This window comes from Callithrix jacchus, chromosome 12 (genome assembly GCF_049354715.1).
Source record: "Callithrix jacchus isolate 240 chromosome 12, calJac240_pri, whole genome shotgun sequence".
In the NCBI taxonomy this organism is placed as follows: Eukaryota; Metazoa; Chordata; class Mammalia; order Primates; family Cebidae; genus Callithrix; species Callithrix jacchus.
Window position 1 is genome coordinate 80,327,404 of NC_133513.1, and position 25,805 is coordinate 80,353,208.

The window sequence follows — 25,805 nt, forward strand, 5'->3', positions numbered from 1 at the left end:
GGTGCCACTGTACTCCATCCTGGGCAACAGAGCAAGACTCTGTCTCAAATTAAAAAAAAAACAAAAAACAAAAGGAGAGGCCAGACGCAAAATAATTGTAAGGTCTCTTCCAGTCCCATGAGCCTGCAAAAAGATATGGTTTCTTTTGGTCTTTGTTTTTGTTACAAAATGTTCCAAGATAGGAAAGACCTTTTTAAGGCCCCTGTTTCTGGTCTGAAGGCCTTCTTTATCTGAACACAGAAGGTCAATGGCAAGCAAAGCAGTTTTTTCATTTATTCATTTATTTTTATTTTTTGAAATGGAGTCTCGCTCTGTCTCCCAGGGTGGAGTGCAATGACGGAATCTCTGCTCACTGCAATCTCCGTCTCCTAGGTTCACGTGATTCTCCTGCCTCAGCCTCCCATATAGCTGAGATTACAGGTGCCTGCCACCATGCCTGGCTAATTTTTGTATTTTTAATAGAGATAGGTTTTCACCATGTTGGCCAGGCTGGTCTTGAACTCCTGACCTCAGGTGATCTGCTCACCTTGGCCTCCCAAAGTGCCAGACAGGCATGAGCCACTGCACCCGGCCACTGCTGTTTCATTTATTGGACACAACTATCCACCCTGCAGATAAGCATCTTTAATCTTAATGTGTGTCAAGATCAAAGTAATCTGAACAGTGTTCCTCAAAGAAGCTGTCAGCTAGTCCTTGAAATTGCTGGACACAGACTGAGAGCTGCTGGAGGAATATTGTGTAATGGGCTGTACTTATATCTCTGATTATTTCTTTCCTGATCATAATCATATAGCTTTGGGATGTTGGGGGGATTTTATCTTTACTCAGTGACTGAAAGAATAGTAGCCTTTGATTATGGTTATGTCAGCTCAGATATTTCTACCCTTTGGGTCTGATATTCACATACACATGACTAGCACTAAAAAAAACCTGAAGATTTCTTAAGTGATTACAGACATGCCTCATTTTATCATGTTTCACAGATACTGCTTTTATTATTATTATTATTATACTTTAAGATCTGGGGTACATGTGCAGAATGTGCATGTTTGTTACATAGGTATACACGTGCCATGGTGATGTGCTGCACCCATAAACCCCTCAACTACATTAGGTATTTCTCCTAAATGCTATCCCTCCCCTAGCCCCCCACCCTCCGACAGGCCCCGGTGTGCGATGTTCCCCTCCCTGTGTCCATGTGTTCTCATTGTTCAACTCCCACTTATGAGTGAGATATTTACAAATACTGCTTTTTTAACAAATTGAAGGTTTGTGTCAACCCTGCATTGCGAAAGTCTGTGCGTTCCATTTTCCCAGTAGCATGTGCTCATTTTGTGTCTCTGTGTCACATTTTGGTGATTCTCACAGTATTTTTAGATTTATTCATTATCATTATGACCTCTTATGGTGATCTATGATCAGTTATCTTTGATGTTACTGTTGTAATTGTTTTGGGGCACCACGAACTGCACCCATAAGATGGCAAACTTAATTGACAAACATTGTGTGTGTTCTGCCTTCTCCACTCCCCCATCTCTCTCCCTCTCCTTGGGCCTCCCTATTCCTGAGATACAACAATATTGGAATTAGGCCAATTAATAACCCTGCAATGGTCTCTAAGTTTTCAAGTGAAAAAAAGACTCACACATCTCTCACTTTAAATGAAAAGCTAGAAAAGATTGAGATTAGTGAGGAAGGCATGTAGAAAGCTGAAATAGGCCTCCTGGGCCAGTTAGCAAAGTTGTGAATACAAAGGAAAAGTTCTTGGAAGAAATTACACACAGTGAGCAAACAAATGATAAGAAAGCAAAGCAGCCTTATTGCCAACGTAGGGGTCAAGGGAAAACTTCCCCTTTGCCCCCTGAAATTTTACTGAAAAGGCAACTGACAAAAGGCAGATTAATAAGAGAAAAGGCATCCAGATTTATTAGTGCATACGGAGAAAATCACAGAGTGATTACTCCTTACCCCCGATGGGGCAGAGAAGCTTATTTACCATCCTGAGATTATAGAAAAAATGAGGGCTCAGAGGATGGCCAAAACCAGGTTATGGCAGTAAATCAGGTTATGCTGGTAAGACAGGTTATGGGAGGGAGAGAAGAGAAGGCCTGGCTAACAAAGATGGTCTTGTTATATAGATGAAATTTTAGAGGAAAATGTTTCTTTACCTGAGAGTCTCAGTTAAGGTTCCTAGATCTGGCAAGGGAAGGCCCTCAGAGAAAGCCTGGCTGCATCAACATACATTTTCTCTTCATATGCAAAGGTCCCTCACAAAAGGCAGATTTTTAGCTATTTTTACATTCCTTCTGAATAGCCATCTTGAACTATATCAAGGAAATATATTTTGGGGTGAAATATTTTGGTTTCCTTAATAGGTAAGTAGAAGGTTTGAGTGGTCTTGTCCAACTAGCCACATCATTCCCTTAAGCCAGAACACCCAATCCAGAGCAAAGCCCTAACTCTCTTCAGTTCTGTGAAGGTTGAGAGAGGTGAGGAAGCTGCAGAAGAGAAGTTAGAAGCCAGCACCGGTTGGTTCATGAGGTTTAAGGAAAAAAGCCATCTCTAAAATAAGAGTAGAAGATGATGCAGCAAGTGCTGGTGTTGGAGCGGCAGCAAGTTATCCAGAAGATCTAACTTAGACCACTGATGAGGGTGGCTACACTAACAACAGATTTTCAGTGTAGAAGAAACAGCCTTCTACTGGAAGAAGATGCCACCTAGGACTTCCATAGCTAGAGAAGTCAATGCCTGGCTTCAAAGCTTAAAAGGACAGGCTGGCTGACTCTCTTGTTAGGAGCTGGTGAGTTTAAGTTGAAGTCAAGGTTCACTGGCCATTCTGAAAATCCTAGGGTCCTTAAGGATTGTGCTGAATTTATTCTTCCTGTGTTCTTTAAATGGAAAAACAAAGCATGGATGATAGCACATCTGTTTACAGCATGGTTTACTGAATATTTTAAGCCCACTATTGAGACTGACTGCTCAAAAAAAGATTCACTTCAAAATATCACTGCTGATTGGCAGTGTGCCTAGTTACCCAAGAACTTTGATGAATATGTACAAGGAGATTAATTTGTTTTCATGCATAACACAATATCCATTCTGTAGCCCATGGATCAAAGAGTAATTTCAACTTTCAGGTCTTATTGTTTAAGAAATACATTTGTAACCATCCTTTTCTTGGGGTTACACTGCTGTCCAATGAGCGCATAGTGAGGGCAGTACTGCTAACGCCTAAACACACTTGCATCGACTAAAGCTCTGCTTTATGTTGGTGCAGTTTTCGGAAAAAAATTTCGAAGAAAAAAAAAGAAATACATTTGGTAAGGATATAGCTGCTCTAGATGGTGATTTCTCAGATGAATGTGGGCAAAGTAGATGGAAAACCTTCTGGAAGGGATTCCTCATTCTGGATGCCATTAAGAACATTTGACATTCATGGGAAGAAGTTAAAATATCAACATTAATGGGAGTTTGGAAGAAGTTGATTACATCCCTCATGGATGACTTTGAGGGGTTCAAGATTTCAGTGGAAGAAGTAACTGCAGATGTGGTAGAAATAGCAAAAGATAGAATTAGAAGTGGAGCCTGAAGAAGTGACTGAATTGCTGCAATTCAGCAATCTCATGATAGAACTTGAAAGGATGAGGAGTTGCTTCTTATGGATGAGCAAATAAATCAGTTTTTTGAGGTGGAATCTACTCCTGGTGAAGATGCTCTTGAAATGGCAACAAAGGATATTATGTAAACTTAGTTGATAAAACAAGTGGCAACCTTTGAGAGGACTGACTCCAATTTTGAAAGAAGTTCTACGGTGGGTAAAATGCTATCAAGCAGCATCTCATGCTACAGAGAAATCTTTCATGGCATAAAGAGTCAATTGATGTGACAAACTTCATTATTGTCTTATTTTAATAAACTGCCACAGCCACCCCAGCCTCAAGCAACCATCACCTGAATTGTCAGCAGCCATTAACACAAGGCAAGACCCTCCACCAGCAGAATGATTACAACTCTGAAGGCTCAGAGGATCATTAGCATTTTTAGCAAAAGGGTATTTTAAAATTAAAGTAGACTGGGTGTGGTGACTCACACCTGTAATTCCAACACTTTGGAGGCCAAGTGGGTGGATTGTTTCATCCTACAAGTTTGAGACGAGCCTAAGCAACATGATGAAACCCTCTTCCTACTAAAAATACAAAAATTTAGCTGGGCATGGTGGTGCCCACCTGTAGTACCAACTACTCACGAGGCTGAGGTGGGAGGATCACCTGAGCCTGGGAAGTTGAGACTGCAGACAGACATGATTGCATCACTGCACTGAACCTGGGCTATAGGAGTGAGATCCTTTCTCCAAGAAAAAAATAAATTAATTAAGATATATTACATTTTAAAGATATAGTGCCATTGCACACTTAGTAGACTATGGTATAGTGTAAATATAACTCTCAAATGCACTGGGAAACCAAAAAAAATGTGTGATTCCATTTATTACACTATTCACTTTATTGCAGTGGTCTGGAACTGAGCCAGCAATGTCTCTGAGATATGCCTGTATTTTTTTCATTATGCCTTACAATGTATGCTGGCAGATGGAACTCAGAATTTTAGAATTTGTTAAAAGCCAGGGGGAATGATGGCATGACTTGTGGCTTTGACAATATTGTCAGTAACTCTGTACCCTTAGGTCATTAGAAGGACTCAATAAACATTCCCAGGGAGCTAATGGTGAGAAATGAGCCTTGGATAACCAGAGAGAGAAAGCCACTCACCCTGCAGACACCATGTGCAAAAGTAAGAGACTGAAGAAGATCGTTGTGTGTACCAAACACACAAATTTTATTGGCAAAATCATTCTCTGTTTTGTCCTTTTTTTTTAGCACTCTGAAACCCACAGAAACACTTTAATATAGGTTTTTAGAACCTCATAGCTTCTAACAGTAATTACTTCCAAAAGTATAATCCTGGGCCTTATTCTTTTTCCATGTGGCACTGGAAGTGATATTTGCCAAGAAAATAGAGTCACTAGGAAATGGTCTGCCTTTGTTACAGAGCTTATCACCGCGTCACCCTTGACCTTCCCTTCAAGGCATCCAACCCTCTCTTTGGTGTCACTAATTATAGAACCATGCGCCATTCGCTCAGATGAAATCATCAGGAGGAGCAGGTGAAACTGGCAAAACTAATGCTTGGTGGGGCTCTGTTGCCTTTCATCTATGGTTCCCAAAGGTTTTTCAAGTAGTAATTATTTCTCACAATGCTCTTGGTGCAGTAAGTAAGAATCATTACTCCTGTTTTGCATTCTACATTTTCTTGTACAAACCAAGAGAACAGAATATGACTTCTCAATGAAAGGCAGGAATGAGAGTTTTACAGCCTTTAGCTCCACAGTGAAAACCATGTGGTTAGTTATAGCAACAGAATCACCTGAGGAGCTTTACAGATTACCCATGACTAGATCCCATCCTCACAGACTGTCATTTAATTGGCTTTGAGTCAGGTTTTATTGTTGAGGGGTGGGTAGTTAAAGCTCTCTGTGATCCTGATGTGCTGTGAAGGTTGAGAACCATTGAATTAGATAGTTGGAGCTGTTTTCTTTATGGCCCCACCTGCATATGTACTGTGAGTACCTCAAACTCAACATGTTTAACCTCTCCCCAAGCCTGTTCCCCCTACTATGTCTCCTATCTCAGTGACAGCTTCACCATCTCGATGGCGGCCTGTGGCCAAAACCTGGGTGCCACGCTTGCTTCTCTCTTCTCCACTTGTTCATTCAGTCACCAAGTCCTGCCAAACGTAGCTTTCAGCTATTGCTTGAATTTGTTCATTCCTCTTCTGTTCCATCTTGGGTCAGGACATTTCATTTCTTCCCTGTCTCTTGTCTTATTGCAGCCTAATCTCCACTCTTTAGCTAAAGTGAATTATTCAACCTTTCTTTGGAAACCCCTTTATTTACTGCCAGGCTCGGTGGTTCATGTGTGTAATCCCAGCACTTCGGGAGGTCGAGGCGGGCGTATCACGAGGTCAGGAGATCGAGACCATCCTGGCCAACATGGTGAAACCCCATTTCTACTAAAAAAAATATTAATAATAATACAAAAAAGATACGATTTACTGCAAAGCCTCTTGCCACCACCAGCCAACATATTCCCTCCTCCAGTCCTTCTAGAGCTGCTCGTTCGATCATGCTCTCTCTAACTTTCACAGAAACTCATCCTTCATCCTGGTACACAGTTTCTTCCACCTCTGCCTCTGCACCTTATTACCTCCTTTCAAAAGTCAGCCTTGACTCCCATGACACATAAGCATGACTGAGTGCCCCTTCTTTGTCCTCCCAGAGTAATTTGGACTTTCCCTGTTCAAACCTGTGACAGGTGAAGCTGAAATGTCAACATGGGGGCCACTGATGAGAGACAGTGGGTGCAGTGGGAAGAATAATATGGCTTGCAGAAGTCTGAGATTTGGGTCCTGGTTTTGGTAAGAAAGCTTTGTGCACTTGAACTCGGCCACTTCCCCTCTGTAAAACTTCCTTGTTTTCTGAAATGAGGACATTTAAATCTACATTATCTACAGGTTCTTTAAAGCCCCAAATTGTGTGACTACGACTGATATCAGAGAAATGAATATACACAAGAGAATATATATGTGTATGTGTGCATATATATATGTGTGTGTGTGTGTGTCTATATATATATATATTCTCCTCTTGTATGCATTAGTTTTTCTTCTCTTTGATTCTATTCTGTTCTCTGCCCCCTTTCATCATGACCTTATCTTCCTGAACTCATCATTTTTTTCCTTCTTTCTGGTTTCTTTCCCTTCTCTCCTCTCCCTTTCTGCATTCTTTTTCACCTTCCCACCCTCCGCTGCTCCTCCCTTTCCAATTGTGCAGTAGCTCATCTTCTCCAGATTGTTTCTTTTGTCTTCCTCTCCTCGGCCTCTTCCAGCCTATTCCTCATAGCTTTCTTAGTCTTCACCCTAGTGGTTCAGCTCACCCTCTCCTTTTTGCATTCTTGTCATGTGTCATTCCTAGCCCACTTCCCTATTTGCTACTTCACCGGGGTTCTGAAGCCTGATCCTCATTCCTTTTGGTGCACAGTTCTGCAAATCCTCTAGCTGTGGCCCGCCCCTGCTTTCTTTGGCAGGAAGGTTGAAGGGGCGGGAACTTCTAGGCTACAAAGCCCTGGGAAATTAAGCAGAGCCCCTGGATCTCCCTTCCTGACAGCTGGACACACCTCCGGTAATAGTTGGACTACCCTCTTTGTCCCTCCCCATCACAGAATGCCAAATGCATAATTCTAACATTTCTCTTCAAACAGGTTTTTAGGCTGGGTGGTGGATGAATTTGGTTTGTTGCCCTCTTCCTCAATAGATAGAGCAATATAGGGTGGACCCCTAGTGTCCAGAATAAATTACTGCATCCTCAGGGGGTTGGGGGTCAACTCTCAAAATTGTGTTGATAGTCCAACTCTAAGCAATGAGGAGAAAGTATATGTATAGGTATGGATATTTGAAACTATTCTTGTTGACTGAGCGCAGAGTTTAGAAAAGAGGCCATGAAAACACAACCAAATACCTTGCATAATTACCTTCTGTCTACCCTCAGTGCTGAGGGTTTCTCAGCCTCGGCACTGTTGACATTTTGGACTAGATAATTCTTCATTGAGAGGGCAGTTCTGTGCAATGTAGGATATTTAGTAGCATCCCTAGCTTCTGTACACTAGATGCCAGTAGCATTGCAGTTGTCACAATCAAAATTGTCTTCGGATATTGTCAAACGTCAGCAGGAATGACTAAACCAGCCTCTGTTTAGAACCACTGCTCTATCCCAATCCTCCACTCCCTGAAACTTTCTGGAATGTAGGTCCTGGTAAGCCCCAATATCTGGCCATAACAGGGACCGTGAACGAGGTCCACCACCACCATCTTCGTGTCTTTCTACTAGGCATTTCAGATCAGCTTTCTCTCACTCACTCTGGCCTCCCTCTTCTCTGCTAACATTTCAGGTAACCAAGCTGTCTTTATACAGTGGTGAAAGGTATATGGGGTTTGATTAGGGGAAGGATTGTAAAATCATTTTATGTTTGACTGAGGAGTAAGATTGTAAGCATTTGTATCAGTGACTCAGGAGAGACACAGCTCTGTAATTGATTATAATTCAATAACAGATGGAACATATTTAAACTTATAGAAAAAACAAAGGTTGTCATGTTTTTCTTTAGTTTGACCATTCTTTCTTAGTTTGACCATTCTTCAACCCTGGCTCCCTCCTAACATTTGTGGGCCCAGAGCAAGAATACAAATGAAGATCCATGCGTCATATTTAAAAATTACATGTACAACTAACAGACAGCTAAATAAAATATGTTTGATCCTTCTACTTTGACAACTATGCCTTGATCATAAACTGGAAAGCCAGGTTTAAATTTAGACTTCTGGGTTCTGCATCAAAATACAGTAGTGTGTGGAGAGTTGACCCTTGGCCTTTCACCAACTCTCCCTTCTCCTGTTATGCTTGGCCTCCTCCTGTGCTGTGTGGGTCCTCTGGATTGATTGTGGGCACCCCAGGCTGCATGCCTGAGCTCTATCCACAACCTCTGTAGACCCTCCCTGCTTAGCTCACCTTCAGAACTAGGGCTGTTCTAAGTGTGCGTGGTCCACCCTGGAAAGACAGGTTGGAAGATAAAGCTCTCCCAGGCCCTAGCAGCAAGCTCAGAGTTGACTGGGCAGGAAATTCCAGAGTCCTGGGAACCCTGATTATGATCAAAAGAGTATGTAATAATTTTGGGTGCGTTTTCCTACCAAATGTCTCCTTGCCTTTATGGGATGAACAAAACCAAAGGGGGCCAGAGTTGGGACATCTAATGTGTGGGATACTATGAAGGTGGTTCCTCTAGCGGTCCCAGGTGCTCTTCACACCCACCTTTCTCTGAAGTCACAGTTTCAGCTGAGACTGGGAATAGAAAAGTATGAGTATTGCTAGTAACCTCAACGAAATCCTCAGTGAGTTAAAAAATGGTTCTTTTTAAAAAAAAAAAAGAAATTTAGGGTAAAAAACAGCACATAACATTTATCATATTAAACATCTGTAAGTATGCAACTCAGTAATATTAAGTATATTCACACTATTGTGAACCAGATCTTCAGAACGTTGTCATCTTGCAAAATGGAAGCTCTATACCCATTAAACAACTCCCCTGGCTAGTCGTGGTGGCTCATACTTGTAATCCCAACACTTTGAAAGTCCAAGCAGGAGGACTGCTTGAGCTGAGGAGTTTGAGACTTACCTGGTTATCATAGTGAGACCCTGTCTCTACAAAAAATTTTTTTAATTAGCCAGGTGTGGTTATGCTTAAGAGTGGGGCATGCTTAAGAGTCTCATCTACTTAGGAGATTGAGGTGGGAGAACTGCTTAAGCCCAGGAGGTAGAGGCTGCAATGATCTACTGCATGTCAGCCTGGGTGACAGAGTGAGAATTGTCTCAAACAAAAACAAAAACAACTTCCCTCTTCTTCCTACATTTGGGGAGGAAAATGTTTATTTTTCACTAAAAATGTTACATTAACATGCAATAGGTTTATTAATGTTAGCTTTAGATGGATTAATAAATATTTTTAAAGGTACTTGGTTTAAATTTATAATATGAAAAGTAATGATAGCTATAACCCACAAAAATGAAAGCTTGTGGTGGGGTGGGAGTCCTCAGTCATTTTTTAAGAGCATAAAGGGTTCCAGACACTAAAAAGTTTGAGAAACACTGTGCCAGAAATGCTGAAGAACTGAGGGCAGTTCTTTAACTGTAACCCGAAATGGTCTAAAAGGAGAAAATTTTTCAGATAAAATAGAAATCACTATTAATCATTAGCAATCACAATAATGTTCTTTCTAGATGGTGATGGAAAGTGGGGACTGGCTGGTTGGTGGAGATCTTCAGGTGTTGGAGAGAATAAGGTGGAATGATGGGCTGGACCAATACCGTCTGACACCTCTGGAGCTCAAACAGAAATGTAAAGAAATGAATGCTGGTATGTAAGGTAGCCCTAGGGCATTTTATTTATTTATTTATATTTTTTTGAGATGAAGTCTTGCTCTGTCACCCAGGCTGGAGTGCAATGGCACGATCTTGGCTCACTGCTACCTCTGCCTCTCAGGTTCAAGCAATTCTCCTGCCTCAGCCTCCCAAGTAGCTTGGATTATAAGCACGTGCCACCATGCCAGGCTAATTTTTGTATTTTTAGTAGAGACATGATTTCAACATGTTTGTCAGTCTGGTCCTGAACTCTTCATCTCAGGTGATCCACCCACCTCGGCCTCCCAAAGTGCTAGGATTACAGGCGTGAGGTGGGTGAATCACAAGGTCAAGAGATTGAGACCATCCTGACCAATATGGTGAAATGCCATCTCTACTAAAAAATACAAAAATTAGCCAGGCATGGTGGGGGGTGCCTGCAGACCCAGCTACTCAGGAGGCTGAGGCAGGAAAATCTCCTGAACCCAGGAGGTGGAGACTGCAGTGAGCCAAGATCATTCCACTGCACTCCAGCCTGGCTATAGGGAGACTCTATCTCAAAAACAAAAACAAAAAAACCTGAAAACATCTTCTACTGGCATGTCTATAATATAGAAACAGTTTTATAAGGTTGTACTACATCCATATATTAGAACACTATTCAACAAACAGTTCAAAATATTCACTGATACAGAAAGATACCTAAAGTATATTTATTAAAAGACAAATTGCAGAACAATATGTAGAGCATAATCATATTTTAGAAAACAGTATCATCGTAATTCCAAAATCCCTAACCTACTTCTGTGGATAGAAGCAGAAAAGTCTCTGACAGCACATGCCCCGAACTGCAGATTACAGTGGCTACTTCCAGGGGATGGAGTTTGGACTAAGAGTTTTACTCTTTATTGCATATATTTTGAAAAAGAGGGAGGAAAAGTAATAATAGGATTATTGGTTATTTTTATATTCTATTTTGAGCTTTTCTGTATTTCTCAAGTTTTTCATATTATAGACATAAAAGTTATTTCATTACCAGAAAAAAAAAAATTAAGGCTCTCAGGAGTCCATCACTAAGTGGAGTAGTTTTGGAGATTTCTTTAAAGTGAAGGGAAAATTTTTTTCTATCTTTAGATTGTTGCCCCTTGCACGATCCCCAGAAAACATTCCTCACAATTATTCACCTCCCTCCAGGCTCCCTAGTACAAGAGGACTAATTAACACTGGCCCTGCCTGAGCCTTGTGTACAGGAAAGGTACTGGCAACAAATGTTTTCATTCCTGAGTTAGGTTCTCCCGAAGGAGCTTGCTGCCTCTGCGTCTCGTCCCTCTCTCAGCAATCTGGTGTTGGTTAGTGGTGGATTAGCACCCTAAAGACCCAGGGGTATTCTGCAGCTGATTTATCAAAAGCCAGTGGGTAGACTTGGTGCAGTGGCTCACGCCTGTAATCCCAAAACTTCGGGAGGCTAAGGCAGGCAGATCACCTGAGTTCAAGAGTTTGAGACCAGCCTGGCCAACATGGTGAAACCCTGACTACTAAAAATATAAAAATTAGTTGGGTGTGATGGTGCATGCCTGTAATCCCAACTACTCAGGAGGCTGAGACAGGATTGCTTGAATCCAGGAGGCGGAGGTTGCAGTGACCCGAGGTCACGCCACTGCACTCCAGTCTGGGCGTCAAAGTAAGACTCTGTATCAAAATATAAAAAGCCAGTGGATAACGAATGCACTGAACAATAAACACAGCTGTGTCCTTCCTGTTCTTGTGGAGAAATGACGCCATGTGTTTCTGTGACCTTGGTTCTTCTGCTTTCCTCTCCCAGATGCGGTGTTTGCGTTCCAGTTGCGCAATCCTGTCCACAACGGCCATGCACTGTTGATGCAGGACACTCGCCGCAGGCTCCTAGAGAGGGGCTACAAGTACCCGGTCCTCCTGCTGCACCCTCTGGGCGGCTGGACCAAGGATGATGATGTGCCTCTGGACTGGAGGATGAAGCAGCATGCAGCTGTGCTTGAGGAAGGCGTCCTGGATCCCGAGTCAACCATTGTTGCCATCTTTCCATCTCCCATGTTATATGCTGGCCCCACAGAGGTGAGTAATTCCCAGAACTGGGCTTTGGGACTCAAGAATGCAGACTCAAACTTTACTTAGAAGAGTAAATGATTCTCTGGGATCCTTTCTGCTTCCACATGAGCACATTCTGGAATGTTCGGTCTCTCTTCTTTATCAAACTAAATTTTGTTTCCATTTAGTATTTGAAAAATGCTAGAAACATCAAATCAAACCTATTAGACATTGTCTTTGAGAATATGGAAGTTGCCAGGTGAATGATGTGGCTAATGAAACTTAACTGGGTTATAGGACAAGTTGTATCTAACCTAATATTCAATTTCAGAAGTTCCAGTTCCTCATTATGCCCCGTGAGCTTCATTAGAAGGGAAAGGATAACTTTAAAAGATAAATGTCACCCTTTTATCACAACACAGTGAGCTTATCAAACAGAGATTTTCTTTGTTCCACTGCACCACCAGTGTAGTGGATTTGAACGACTTTGCCACAAGTATGATGAATAGAAAGGGTCTCAACCCTTTGGAATGCCCCAAACTGAGTTTAATGAATTAATTCTCTTCCATCAGATCAAAGTTCCAGGCCCCTAGCTCTCCTCTCCATCCTTTGTATTGCTATCTGAGCTTTAAAGAGGGCAAGTGTCATGTTGTACTGGAATCAGCAGCTGCATGTGAAAGGCAATTAGTTCATTAATGGCAGTCAGATGAGATAAGGAGTTTGTAATTTCCTTTAAACTGAGATTTATTCTGAATAGTGAGGCACTGGAAAGTAAAATCCACATAGTTCTGCAGAATAGTAAGATTTGAGTGTTCTTGGCCTGCCAGCCTGTTTGGAGAAGAGATGAAGAAATACAACCTTGAGTTATGAGGGAGGAGTCCTATCTTTAGGGCTCCTATCCTACCTAATATAACAAAGCACGAAGAGTGCTTGGGAGTCTTAGAACCTCGGTGATTTTCTTGCAATTCTTAGTTGACTCACATTGCTGAATTACTTTTAAAGCAGAATAAAGGTGTCTCCATAAATTGTGACTCACAGTTGACCCACGATAACCAGCATGTCACTAATGTGACATTTCCTAGGTCCAGTGGCACTGCAGGTCCCGGATGATTGCAGGGGCCAATTTCTACATTGTGGGCAGGGACCCTGCAGGAATGCCCCATCCTGAAACTAAGAAGGACCTGTATGAACCCACTCAAGGGGGCAAGGTCTTGAGCATGGCCCCTGGCCTCACCTCTGTGGAAATCATTCCATTCCGAGTGGCTGCCTACAACAAAGCCAAAAAAGCCATGGACTTCTATGATCCAGCAAGGTAGGTTTTCAGAGTAAAATTCTTTTATCAACATCTGTACAACAGGAATGAACAAGCAGAATTTGGGCCCTTTGAAAAACTCTCCAGTGCATTGCCACATGCTCCCAAATGGAATGAGTCTCTTGAGAGTCAAGAGGTGGTGTTATACATTTTATGTCCCCTAAAGTTATAGTGCAGTCTTTTTTGCATATAGTAGATGGTCCATAAATATTTCTCTTCCAACATGCATTCTTAATCATGCACGGAGTGCCTAGCACACTAAGCGAAAGGAACCAACATTGAAAGAGACTGCATGAGTATTTATGGTGCACTTGCTTCCCATGCTGAGGGCTCACAGAAGTAGGCAAAGAAATAAAAGACAGTCTCTGGCCTCAAGATACTTCCCAGGAACAGTATAGGTGCATGGTAAATACTGAATGGATAGCTGCCATTATTTACCTTTTCTTCTGCAAGTTCCTGAAGATTTAGAGGACTGCCCACTTTCAAAGATGCAGCATTTTACAGAAAAAAGGTGGATCTCAAAAACTATAACCTACTCCAGGAATCCTTAAGGCGGGTATCGTTGACCTACACTGAGTTCTTTGTTGCTACTCTGTAACAGGCACAATGAGTTTGACTTCATCTCAGGAACTCGTATGAGGAAGCTTGCCCGAGAAGGAGAGAATCCCCCAGATGGCTTCATGGCCCCCAAAGCATGGAAGGTCCTGACAGATTATTACAGGTCCCTGGAGAAAAACTAATGCCTTTGGCTCTGGAGTTTCTTTCTGAAGTGCTCTTTGATTACCTTTTCTATTTTTATGATTACATGCTTTGTATTAAATTGCTTCTCAAAGATGCATTTTAATCTTTTATAATGAAGTAAAAGTTGTGTCTATAAATTCAACTTATATATATATACACACAAAGTCAAACTGAAGACCAAATCTTTGCAGGTGAAAGCAATATTCTTATGCATTGCAGAATAAAATTAACTCTATGTACTCTCTACTGCATCTGAGCAGGCAGGTCTCAGATTTCTTAAGGCTTTGTTTGACCATGTGTCTAGTTACTTGCCGAAAAGTGAATACATTTTCCAGCATGTCTTGCCAACCTGCACTCTTCCAAGGTCATTTGCCAGTTGTAGAATATGTCAGATTAAGCATCCTCTTCTGTATAACTGACCAAAAAAAAAAAATTTCTTTTTCTCACTCTAAAAGAAGTGTGGCTCACATCAAGATTCTTCCTGATACTTTACCTCATGCCTCTACAAAGCCTTACTGCCCAAATATCTTATGTTAAAGACTTGACTGGAGAATTTTGCAATAATGGGAATTTAATCTTAGAAATTTGTAAAGCCTCTTTCTGCCACACACAAAAGTTATATTATCTAATAAGAAGAGAAGTCTTAATGGCCTTCTGTGAATAATGTAACTCCAGTTAAACAGTGACTTTTGATAGCATACAGTGCTTTGATGAAAGGATTTGCACCGAGGGGTCAAACAATGTGGCAATGTCATGGAAAGTTCTCTTTCCTGCTTTTTGCTGTGGTCATTGTGTCCTGCAGAAAGGCTGGGCCTGACTGCAGCAGCATCAGCTGTAATAAAAAATAATTCACATTATCAGACTAGCAAGGCACTAGAACTAGAAGAGACCACAGAAAACAGAATCCAACCCTTTCACCTTACAGGTGAACAAACTGCGATGATGCACATTTATGTGCTTTGTAAGCTGCTGAGCACCGTAACAAAACTGTCAATTTGCCATTGTTAGGAAGTACTGGTGGCAGTAAAAGAGCAACCAGTCCACTTGACTCCCAGTCTGGTGCCCTGTCTGCACCAGACAACACAGGAGCTGGGTCAGATTCCCCTCAGCTGCTTAGCAAAGCTGCCCTCTTGGATACTGAAAGGTCAAGTTTTCTAAACTCCACTTATTTTATTGCAGTTGAAAAAAAAAATTAAAAACTATTCCAAAGATTTCAAGCTGTTCTGAGACATCTGATGACTACTTCCTGAGAGGCAATGTTTTTACTTTATGCATAATTCATTGTTGTCAAGAAAGGAATATATGAAAAAACAGCCCCTTTTAATATATGTCTCTCTGGAAGAGACCTAAACTGGAAAGAGAAAACTGTGATAATTTTCATATTCTCATTTTTAAAAATGCTAATCTTAACAAAAGTTCTTTTGAGAATTACACAGTGGCCACAGCAGTTTGTCTTAATAGTACAGTGCCTATACTCACATACTCAGTTACTACTGCCTTACAAAAAAACCAGCATATTTATTGAAAACATGAGACAGGATTATAGTGCCTTAACCAGATATATTTTGTGATTTAAAAAATATATTTAAAACTGCTCTTCTGCTCTAGTACGATGCTTAGTGCAAATGATTATTTCTATGTACAACTGATGCTTGTTCTTATTTTAATAAATCTCTCAGAGTGAAGCCTGAGTCTTTTCTGCCTTTTTTTAGGGGGGGATACATGTTTTATTTTTTAAATTAAAAAAATTTTTTTTGCATTTTAGGTTTTGGGGTACATGTGCAGAACATGCAAGATAGATTTGCTTGGGTGTGGGCTGATCACACAACTTAAGCGCTTTGTGACTTTGTATAATTGGAGTGAGACAGCAGCAACTCTCTTTAACATTATAATTGAGACTATTTGCCCTTATTGATGTTTTTGTTTTTTTTAGATGGAGTCTTGCTCTGTCACCCATACTGGAGTGCAGTGGTAGGATCTTGGCTCACTGCAACCTCTGCCTCTCAGATTCAAGCGATTTGCCTGCCTCAGCCTACTGAGTAGCTGGGATTACAGGCGCATGCCACCATACCCAGCTAATTTTTGTATTTTTAGTAGAGACTGGGTTTTACCATGTTGGCCAGGCTGGTCTTGAACTCCTAACCTCATGATCCACCCACCTCAGCCTCCCAAAGTGCTGGGATTACAGGTGTGAGCCACCAAGCCAGGCCTATTCTTATCATATTCTAAATTGTACTCTGGATGTGTAAGATACATGGTCTTAGCCAAGCACTTAATGACAATTTTGGTGGTTGCTGGGTTGCTTAGGAGCCTCCTCAGCCCAGAACTTTCATCTCAGGTGTTTTTTTTTTTTTTTGAGATAAAGCTACTTTGTGGTTGGGCGTGGTGGCTCATGCCTGTAATCCCAGCACTTTGGGAGGCCGAGGCAAGTGGATCACGAGGTCAATAGATGGAGACCATCCTGGCCAACATGGTGAAACCCTGTCTCTACTAAAAATACAAAAATTGGCTGGGCGTGGTGGCGCACACCTGTAGTCCCAGCTACTCAGGAGGCTGAGGCAGGAGAATTGCTTGAACCCAGGAGGCGGAGGTTGCAGTGAGCCGAGGTTGTGCCACTGCACTCCAGCCTGGCACCTGGCAACGGAGCAAGACTCTGTCTCAAAAAAGAAAAAAGCTACTTTGTTCCCTTTTCCTCAAAGGAGCAGATCTTATTAAGTGTTCCTAAAGTTTCACCAGCAGGGCTGGAAGCAGGTGGGTTTTTCTTTTCTACTAGTGCAGAAAGGGTTACCTATTACCACTGAAACTTTCTGCAGCCCTCAGGCCTGCAGCTTTTTTCTGTGAGTCCCTTCTTCCCTTCTATCCTGAAGGCATCACGCAGTTTTTGCTACTGATCCTCACCCCAAATAAAACTGGCGTAAATAGCCAAAATTCAAAGCTGCCATTTGTAGTTCCTCTTTCTCCCCAGATGGTACTTGATGGCTGCTTTGAAAAAGATCCTGAACATTTTTATTAAGCCACAATATTTTTCCCAATTGTCTTCCCCACAAGAAGAAACAAATCTTGGTTACTTGGGAACAGCAAGTTCATTTTCTCCTTATCCTCCTGTTTTCTATTATGTGACTTTCAGGTCTACCACTGATTTTCAACATAACTTTTCTTATAGGCAGGAAACCAGCAACCTGGATAGGCACCAGGTCAGTCAATTCTTCTTATGTCTAAAGTTTTAATGGTATGGGAGGAAGCCTGAATATGCCACCCCAGAATATACTTCTTTGGCATATTTCAAATTGATTATTCTGAGAACTGCAGGCATGAATAGCTCTGAAAAGCTGTCCTTTTCTAAAGGAAATGTAAATATTATCTACCTTAGTAAGGTAAACAGAGGATGCAAGCAGAGGGTTTCTCTGTGTGTGAAACCCCTTTATCTGATTAAAGACAGATAAAGCTCTGACACATTCCTAAAACAGAGACTACCACAGCTACTCTTCTGATAGCTGTTGCCTAAGAGATTTCATTTGCAGAAGACAGCCTTTGCTTACCACGCAAAGTTGTTCACCATCCATCTAGGCAGAGATAGGCAAGCCAAGTAGCATTCATCATCAAGTGGAAATGGAGCTTGTGGGATCCGAAGAGTCCCTGAAGGCCCGCCCACACAAACCACATATATAAGTTGCTCATACTTCCAGCATGTCCACTTGTTATAATATTGCCCTTCACTTAGTACATACCCAACACCCAACATATTTCAGTATTACAGCTTCAAGTAACCACTCCGTCATTTGTCAGATTTTGTTTCTCTTAACAGTCTTCCCCACAATTTCCTTTGAATAAATTACCTCTCCTTTTGCATTTAGTCTTGATGAATCAGTAAACCCAGCCGCTTTGCCTCAAACCATTTAAGCCAAAGTAGATCCTGGGGAGTCCTCTCAAAGATCCGAGACTGCCAGGGGTGATTTTTGCCTGAGTTTGCACTCACGTCCAGGCATTTAAATTTTAAATGGGCACTGTAAGCAGCTGGAGTTCATTTAATCCATGAGGAATAAAAGCAAGATTATTGAGCAATTTCTGCTTAAAAAAAACTTTTGAGAGCTAAATTTCTATCCTAAGTCTGGTTCTTTAGCTTCCCTTTGATCTTATCCTTCAAATAAATTCTTTATTGCTTAGGTTAGCTAGATTTGGTTGCTACCAACAGAATGCTAACCGGTATTCTTTATAAGTCTATGACTATGGCCCAATAGATGACCCTCATCTCCCTTAGACATGACTGCAAATGATACAGCCAATCCTCTATTTGAGTTATCTTGGTCATTCTTAGAATTTCTGGAAGCTATTTTTGGAACAGTGTGGTATATACCATTGTGTTCTATTCTCAGTTCCAAATCTGCATGTCAGTAACATTTCAATGTTTTGGCTTTAAATTTTTTTATATTTATTTTTTTAGAGACAGGGTTTCACTATGACGCCCATTCTGGAGTGCAATGGTGCAATCTTGGATTACTGCAATTTCCACCTCCTCGGCTCAAGTGATCCTCTCCAGCAGCTGGGACTACAGGTGCACTTGGCATTAGTTTGTCACAGTTCACAAACCTGTGTCCTTGATGCATACCACACCCAACACTAACATTCACCGTAACCAACTTAAAAGCACAAAAGCTAGTTTCTGAAAGTATTCTCAGCAGGTTTATAACTGTAAATATTAGACAATTACAAAAATAGACTCCCACTTCAGTGTTTTAGTAATGAGACCCTATGGGCCATTAATAAATAGTATAAACTTTACACCAATGTAACTGGGATGTTTTTTGTTTCTATTCACATTGCTAAGTGGTTTCTTTAACGTTTGATATCATCTGCACACAGCATCTGTGTCATATATGACAATCACATTTTAATCAATTAGGTTAGAAGCCCATATTTAATAAGGTTCAAGTTCTCAATATAATTTTCATGAACATCATGATTTAGGCAGAATGTTTTCCTATAGCTGTAAATAAAGAGAAATTTAGCCTTACCAAAAAAAAAAAAAGATTAGAGAGCTCTCTTTGATAACTAAATCTGTAACAAGTTTAATAATGAAGGCCCTGTAAAGATTTCTGTCAGCGCTAGATACAATTATTCTATTACTTTATTTGAAGCACCCAGTTGGTGCTGAAATTTCAGCCATGCACTATATATATTCAGTATATCAGAATTCTGCTCAATATTCTGACTTCAAGAGAAGTTAAAAAGAAACATAAAATATATATCATCCAATTTATTTTCTTTATCCAGAAGAAATCTGTTAACATTTTCCCACAATACATAATTCCAGTAAAAAATTCCTACCAATGAGATGAGGCAACCGATATTTTTACACAAGCACAGCTTGAGACATCCTCATCTAGCATTAAACCTGTAAGTTATAGCTACTAAATAATATTAGGTTATTATGATCCACACAGAATAGATTACCCCAACCCGACTCTTAATATCACGAGTGCTGGATTTACCTGCAGGTGGGGGTGTTGACTGAGATCAAAAGCAGAGACATAGTAAAGGATATACTGAACTGAATCAAATACTTCATTTCTAAACTATACAGAAAATGGCCTGGAAATAGCTTGAGAAACATCAGACTTATCAAAAGTCTGACAGCAATGATGCTTTTAGGGAAACATGACCTAAGTGGTCCTTTCAGTATCAATCCCTAGAGTACAGGCCTAGGGACTATCGAAGTGGTTTAAGCTTGCAGAATGCTTAAAGAATGAGCCTGGTCAACAGGACATGTACATCAGTGTGCAAAAGTGACAAAATTAATATGACAACAATTCTGCGTCAGGCACTATGCCGAGTGCCTTACATGCATTATTATTATCCAACCCTTTAAAATAAGTGCCACTGTTACCCCATTTTACAGATGAGAAACTAGGGCTCACAGACGCATAGTTAATGGGGAGCCTGAGTTTAAACTCAGGAAGTCTGATTCTAGATCCAGTACTCTTAAGTATTACCCAAAATGAATTATCTTAGAATCTAGAATTCAACTGCGTATATGAAACGCATCTCAAACAGAAGGATAGATGTCATATAACACTAAAAGTTATTTAAAAATCAGGAAAATAAAGTTTCCTGAATTACTTTATGGTCTTAACATGCCTACATGAGTCATGGTTGCTGGGATTAGTACATTGCCCTAACTTTGTTTCATGATTAAAACCACAAAAAAATTTAATAACCACTCCTTTTGGACATTATGAATTTAAGAGAAGACAAAAAGAAAGCACATGTGCCGGTATATATTACTCCTTATTTTCAATTAATAAGTCACCAGATTAAAGTTAAATGATTACTGAAATTCACATTAAAACAGAAATGACTGGATACTAGGATATGTGCTATAAACGTATGAAAACTCCAAAGCAAGATAAAGTCTAAACACAAGTTTTCAACCAAAAAAACCCAGAAAATTTGAAATTACTGAGAAAGACCAAAGATTAAGTGGAGAACAACCAATAAAGAGGGACCCCTTTATTACACATTTATAAAATAATAATATAAGATAGTTATTAAAAATGGGACACTTTTTTTTTTTCATTTTTGGTATCTTGTATTCAATTTTTCCAACCTCTACACAATCTTCCAGAACTTGCTTTTTGTTATCCAGTGTTCACCTGAAACTTCCACCCCACCATTGAAAGTGCAACTGAAGAATAAACAATCTAACAGATTCTTGTGAGACATTATCAGATAAATTAATCTTGTAACACATGAATAAAGATTGAGAGCTTTTAAAGAAATACAGTAAAAGCAAAAACATATGAAGCATAATTTAATCTGATGATTCAGAAGGCACCTCAAGATTGTGTTGTGCCGATTTCCTCATGCTGCATGTTTAGGTGCCTATAACAGAATTCTGGTTAGTGATATTTTGAACAAAAAAATTTCACAAATAATTCACATCAAATGACTACAGATAGATACAATATGGGCATTTTGATGTGTACATTTGTACTTGACCAGGGCACAATTTATGATATAGTAAGAAAACTAATTACAAAATGAGTATTTTTAGCACACTTAGTAACAGCTACTTCTGTTAAACTATTATTTCATTTTTGATGACCAAATTATATTTGACCATAATTAAAGAACATATAACCTTAAAATAATTTTTAAGAAACATAGTGAGAACAGACATATGTTACATTAAATGAAGAAAGGAAAGAAATGTACATGTATTAAAGGGCACTGAGGTTTTTCAAAGCCATTCTTTTGAAAGGCCTTCTAATCCACTTTCATGTAAATCAATTTATACTTTAAAAAAAGTTTCTACTCAGTTTGCTTACGGAAAGATGGAATCAGTGTTGAACACAAGTGCCTAACAACCATTCAGTGCTGATCATTGAATTAGTATTTTTATTTCCTGACAAACATAATAATTGAGCCCATGTATATATGTAAGATGCAGAGGATCCAACAAATCAATTGCAGAAAGAAAAACATTCAACTTAAAAAAGACTGAAACAAATGACAAAACGGAAATGGCTGAATCACTGTACCTTTTTGACACAACCTTAAACCTTAGTTTTACTATATATTATTTGGTACTCTTGGATTCAGTAGTTGGGATAAAAAAAAAGTTTCTGTATTCAAACATATCTACAGAGTGTCAATATAAAATGTGTGGATATATACATTTAATATACACACACATACGCACACACACAAACACATACTCACATGTCTAGGAACCAGCACCTAACCACATCCCCATTCCTCACTAATTGAATCATTTATGACTTTTAAGACCAGCTTAGATTCTATAAGGCTGTACAACATATGGCTAAAGAGGTCAAACACAAGCACCCAAGTTCAGGCTGGATTCAACTGTTCCTCCTCATGATTTCTGACAAACAGTAATACCATTTATGTAACAACTGTAACTCAATAACTTAGAATTCAGAGTATAAAACCATAAACATTAAGCTCCCTCATTGTTTAAAGAACACTCCTTCCATTCTATTTCCACTAAGTGATAAGAGGACACACCAAACTAGATCACTGAACTGTACAAATGATCTTTACTCTTAATCTAAACAAACATGTGTTAAAACATTCTGAAATGCTGCATCCTTTGATTTCTTCATCTTTTCAATTGCTCGATGCAGGTCCTGCTGTTGAACAGGCCGGATTTCATCTTCATCATGGCTAAAATGCAAACAAAACCACCAAATACTCAAATAACTTTAGAATACACCTCCCTAAAATATTTTACCAAGATTTAAAAGAGATGCATGTGTAAAAAAAAATTTTGTTTCAAATGTAGAAAAAGGTATAACAACAAAATCTCTTTACCATTCAAGACCCCAAAGACAACCACAATGAACAGCTTCATATAAATTCTTCCAGGAATTATCTACCCATACAGAAATCATAAGGAATTTTTTAAAAGCACTGACTGCTAAGAAGTAGGAAGCTAAAAGGACTACCTACAATCAAAGACTTCACATCTAGAATATATGTACAGAATATTCCCATAAAGTAAAAAATGTTATATAGTTTATTGAAATGGGACTATAATTCCAATTTAAAAAATCAAGTTATTCCCATAAAAAATGGAATTAAAAAGTAGCATTCCTAGGTTTATACTTACATGCATGTTTTGTTTTTACAAATTGAGAGTAAAGTTCTTCCCTATCAATAAAAAACAACTAATCCAAATCCTCTCTACTTCAATGAGAAACAAAATTCAGAATATTATGGCTCCTTTGTAATTTACAAACATTCAGGGAAAAACATTCAGGAAAAAGTTATGATAGCCCAAGTCCATCCAGATTTTTCATACTGAAATATAAAATTATAAAATATGAAATTCAGTATGCAATACAAAACTAGCCAGACTTTTCATATTGAAATATAGTTTTCAGGGCTTTGAGGCAGAAAAAAAACAATAAAAAAACAGATCTTGCATTATTAGTGTAATTTACATAAGCAAAAGTTACTAACAGGTTGGTTATTTCTCCTCCTAATCTTATTCATAAGAATAACAACCTGGCCAAGAGCTGTGGTTCATGCCAGTAATCCCAGCACTTTGGGAGGCTGAGGCAGGTTGATCACCTGAGGTCAGGAATTTGAGACCAGCCTGGCCAACATGGCGAAATCCCATCTCTACTAAAAATACAAAAATTAGCCAGGTACTTATCATCCCAGCTACTTGGGAGGAAAATTGCTTGAACCCAGGGGGCAGAGGTTGCAGTGAGCCAAGATTGCACAACTTCACTCCAGCCTGGACAAAAGAGCAAAACTCCGTCTCCAAAAATAAAATAAAAATAAAAACCTTTGGAAGGTAGATTCTGACGGTGCACTAATGATGATGAGTCCAGAGCCACTGCACACATAGCTACTGGTTGACACAGTAGTGTTCACGCAGACCTTTCTATACCAAAAAAGCCGGCAAAACATGTTTCATGAAGCTTGCTATGGCAACACACTGTAACTAAATATATGAATACCACACGCAAGGAGTGAAAACCCTAGGAAGGGAGGCCAAGAAACAAAGGAATAGGAGTTGTTGAATTCCTTTAACACAACTCCTAGAAGTACACTGGGGTTCACCAAGAATCACAGAAATTGTTAGAAGGTTGATATTCTGAAAAGAAATGCAGTATAACATTGGTTCCGGACAAGTGGCCTTTTAGGAAACTTCCTTAAAGGACGTGGTTCATCAGGGGTGAATTATTGGAACTGGTTTCAAGGACAATTTGCTGCAGTGATAAATGGTTTCTTTGTTTAGTAAATACATTTTCATCAACAAGTTGAGATCTAGTCCTCAATATCTCCAGCTCTCCTCACATTTATATGTGATATTTCCATGGATCATCAGAAGAAATTCAACTTTTTTACTCCTTCATTCTAGACCCTTCCCACAATTCTGCCCTGCTTCACTTTTAGAACTCTGCTTTGGAAAAATGGCAATAAACCAAGTTGGGGGGGTGGTGATAATTCAAATTTACCTTTTATTTCATAAGCAGTGTTTCTAATATAAAGCAAAATAAAAGAAACTAACCTTAAAGCTCTAAAGGGTTTTCATAAGAATTAAAAATCAAGTAAAAATAACATACCTTTCTTCTGCTGTAGAATTAACATATTCTCTAACACAGAGGAGGGCAGCATCTCGACACATCTCTTTTAGGTCACTTCCTGAAAACCCATCTGTTTCCTGGGCAACTTCGAGCAGGTCTACATGCCTGTCCACCTTAAACAAATACAAAAACATGCTTCAAAAACAAAAATAAATATATTGCAAATGACACTACCAAACACCCATTTTAAAGAAAATTAAGCATATTATAACAGCATGGGAGGAGAAATATTAAAGTATATTTAGTTTCTAGAAACTTTTTTTAACCATAAAACCTTAGAAGTTAGAAATCTAATTTTCATTACTTGTCTTTATGATTAAGACAATTCTTACTAGATACACTGTAGAGTGATGGGGAAGAATAGACATTCAAACACTATTGGACTCACTTTGATGTCTCTCAAGAAGGTACCAAGGTGACATTTTTCTCTAATATATTCAACATACAGTACTTGGCAAACAGTCTACATCATTAACTCCAGAGTCCATTACACACAAACAAACCAAACCTCTTAACATTCATTTTAACTGTAATACTAGGTATTCTATTATCTCAATATGAATTTAGCACCTATACTTTTGCTGCTCCCCAACATTAGCTTACCGTAAAGCCAACTAAATGACTGTCCTAGCCATATGATAGACTTGAGAGAGTCTAATCACATTAAAATTATGCACAGATTAAGAAGAGAAAATACGCAAGAAAAAAACCTATGACTACCCTCTAGTAAATAATTCTTATGTCTCATTTACTGGGGTAAGCACTTAATATGTATTATTCTAATTTAATCTTCTCAGACACTATCAATTTCATTTTCAGATAAGAATCATGAGACGTGGAGGCGTAAACAAGGTCAGAGCCAGGATTTGAACACAATACAGTGAGGTCCAGCTATATTCCTCCGCTATTTAGCTCATCACTTGTCACAGCAACATTTACTTTCCCCCACTGATGTGAAATACCACCTTAGAGTTACCAAATTCCCATTTGTATTTGTGGAAGACACAGTGATTAAGAACAGCAACTCTACACAAGGAAAAGAGATTTGAAGGTGAGACAACACTGCCAGCTCTGCAACTGAGACAGTGCTCTCTCATTCCTAAACGTTGAGGGTTACATGAAGATAAAGCATATACTTTTTGATAAAAAGAAAACTAAACCCAGAGGGCAGGAGTGCAAGCAGCAATGATAAGCAAAGTAAACACACAGATAAATCTTTAGCTATATAAATAGTAGTAATAATCACTATTATGGTAATTATAATCATATGGGGCACAGAAACAAAGTGGAGCTACAATGCTAAACAAGAAGAACATGTAAGACAGAGGAGACATCTACATTAAGGCATTCTTTTAACAATTACAGCATTAAAAAGAGGGTACAAATATTATTAACCTAGATTTTATTTATGTATGTCAAAAAAACAAAAGGTACCACTAAAGGAGAGAAAGAGAATGTATAATTTCCGAACCAACAGACAAAGGGAGAAAAACAGAAAAAAGAATACAAGAGCAGTATTAATTAACTCAGGACTAGAGGGGGACAAAAAAGTAAAGAAGAA

At 39.4% G+C, this 25,805-nt stretch overlaps 2 protein-coding genes and 1 non-coding gene across 9 annotated transcripts in view; 2 read left to right on the forward strand and 1 right to left on the reverse strand.

Moving 5' to 3' along the window:
- The window catches only part of PAPSS2 (3'-phosphoadenosine 5'-phosphosulfate synthase 2), a 93,084-nt gene extending 77,276 nt beyond the window's left edge, over positions 1–15,808 (forward strand). For both annotated transcript variants that reach the window (XM_009009926.5, XM_002756365.7), the window contains 4 exons: positions 9,887–10,022; positions 11,829–12,097; positions 13,153–13,382; positions 13,984–15,808. In XM_009009926.5, coding sequence (XP_009008174.3) covers positions 9,887–10,022; positions 11,829–12,097; positions 13,153–13,382; positions 13,984–14,122 — 774 coding nt within the window. In that variant the 3' untranslated portion in view covers positions 14,123–15,808. The remainder of the gene's footprint in view (positions 1–9,886; positions 10,023–11,828; positions 12,098–13,152; positions 13,383–13,983) is intronic.
- On the forward strand, positions 3,166–3,288 carry LOC118146590 (U4atac minor spliceosomal RNA). Its single transcript, XR_004732441.2, has one exon. It is a non-coding gene; the product is annotated as a U4atac minor spliceosomal RNA (small nuclear RNA).
- A 3,554-nt stretch (positions 15,809–19,362) lies between the features above and the next one.
- Positions 19,363–25,805, reverse strand: part of ATAD1 (ATPase family AAA domain containing 1) — an 87,986-nt gene continuing 81,543 nt past the window's right edge. For all 6 annotated transcript variants that reach the window (XM_078345966.1, XM_035268406.3, XM_009009923.4 and 3 more), the window contains 2 exons: positions 24,224–24,357; positions 19,363–22,310 (listed from right to left, as the gene is read on the reverse strand). In XM_078345966.1, the coding sequence (XP_078202092.1) occupies positions 22,190–22,310; positions 24,224–24,357 (255 nt within the window). In that variant the 3' untranslated portion in view covers positions 19,363–22,189. The remainder of the gene's footprint in view (positions 22,311–24,223; positions 24,358–25,805) is intronic.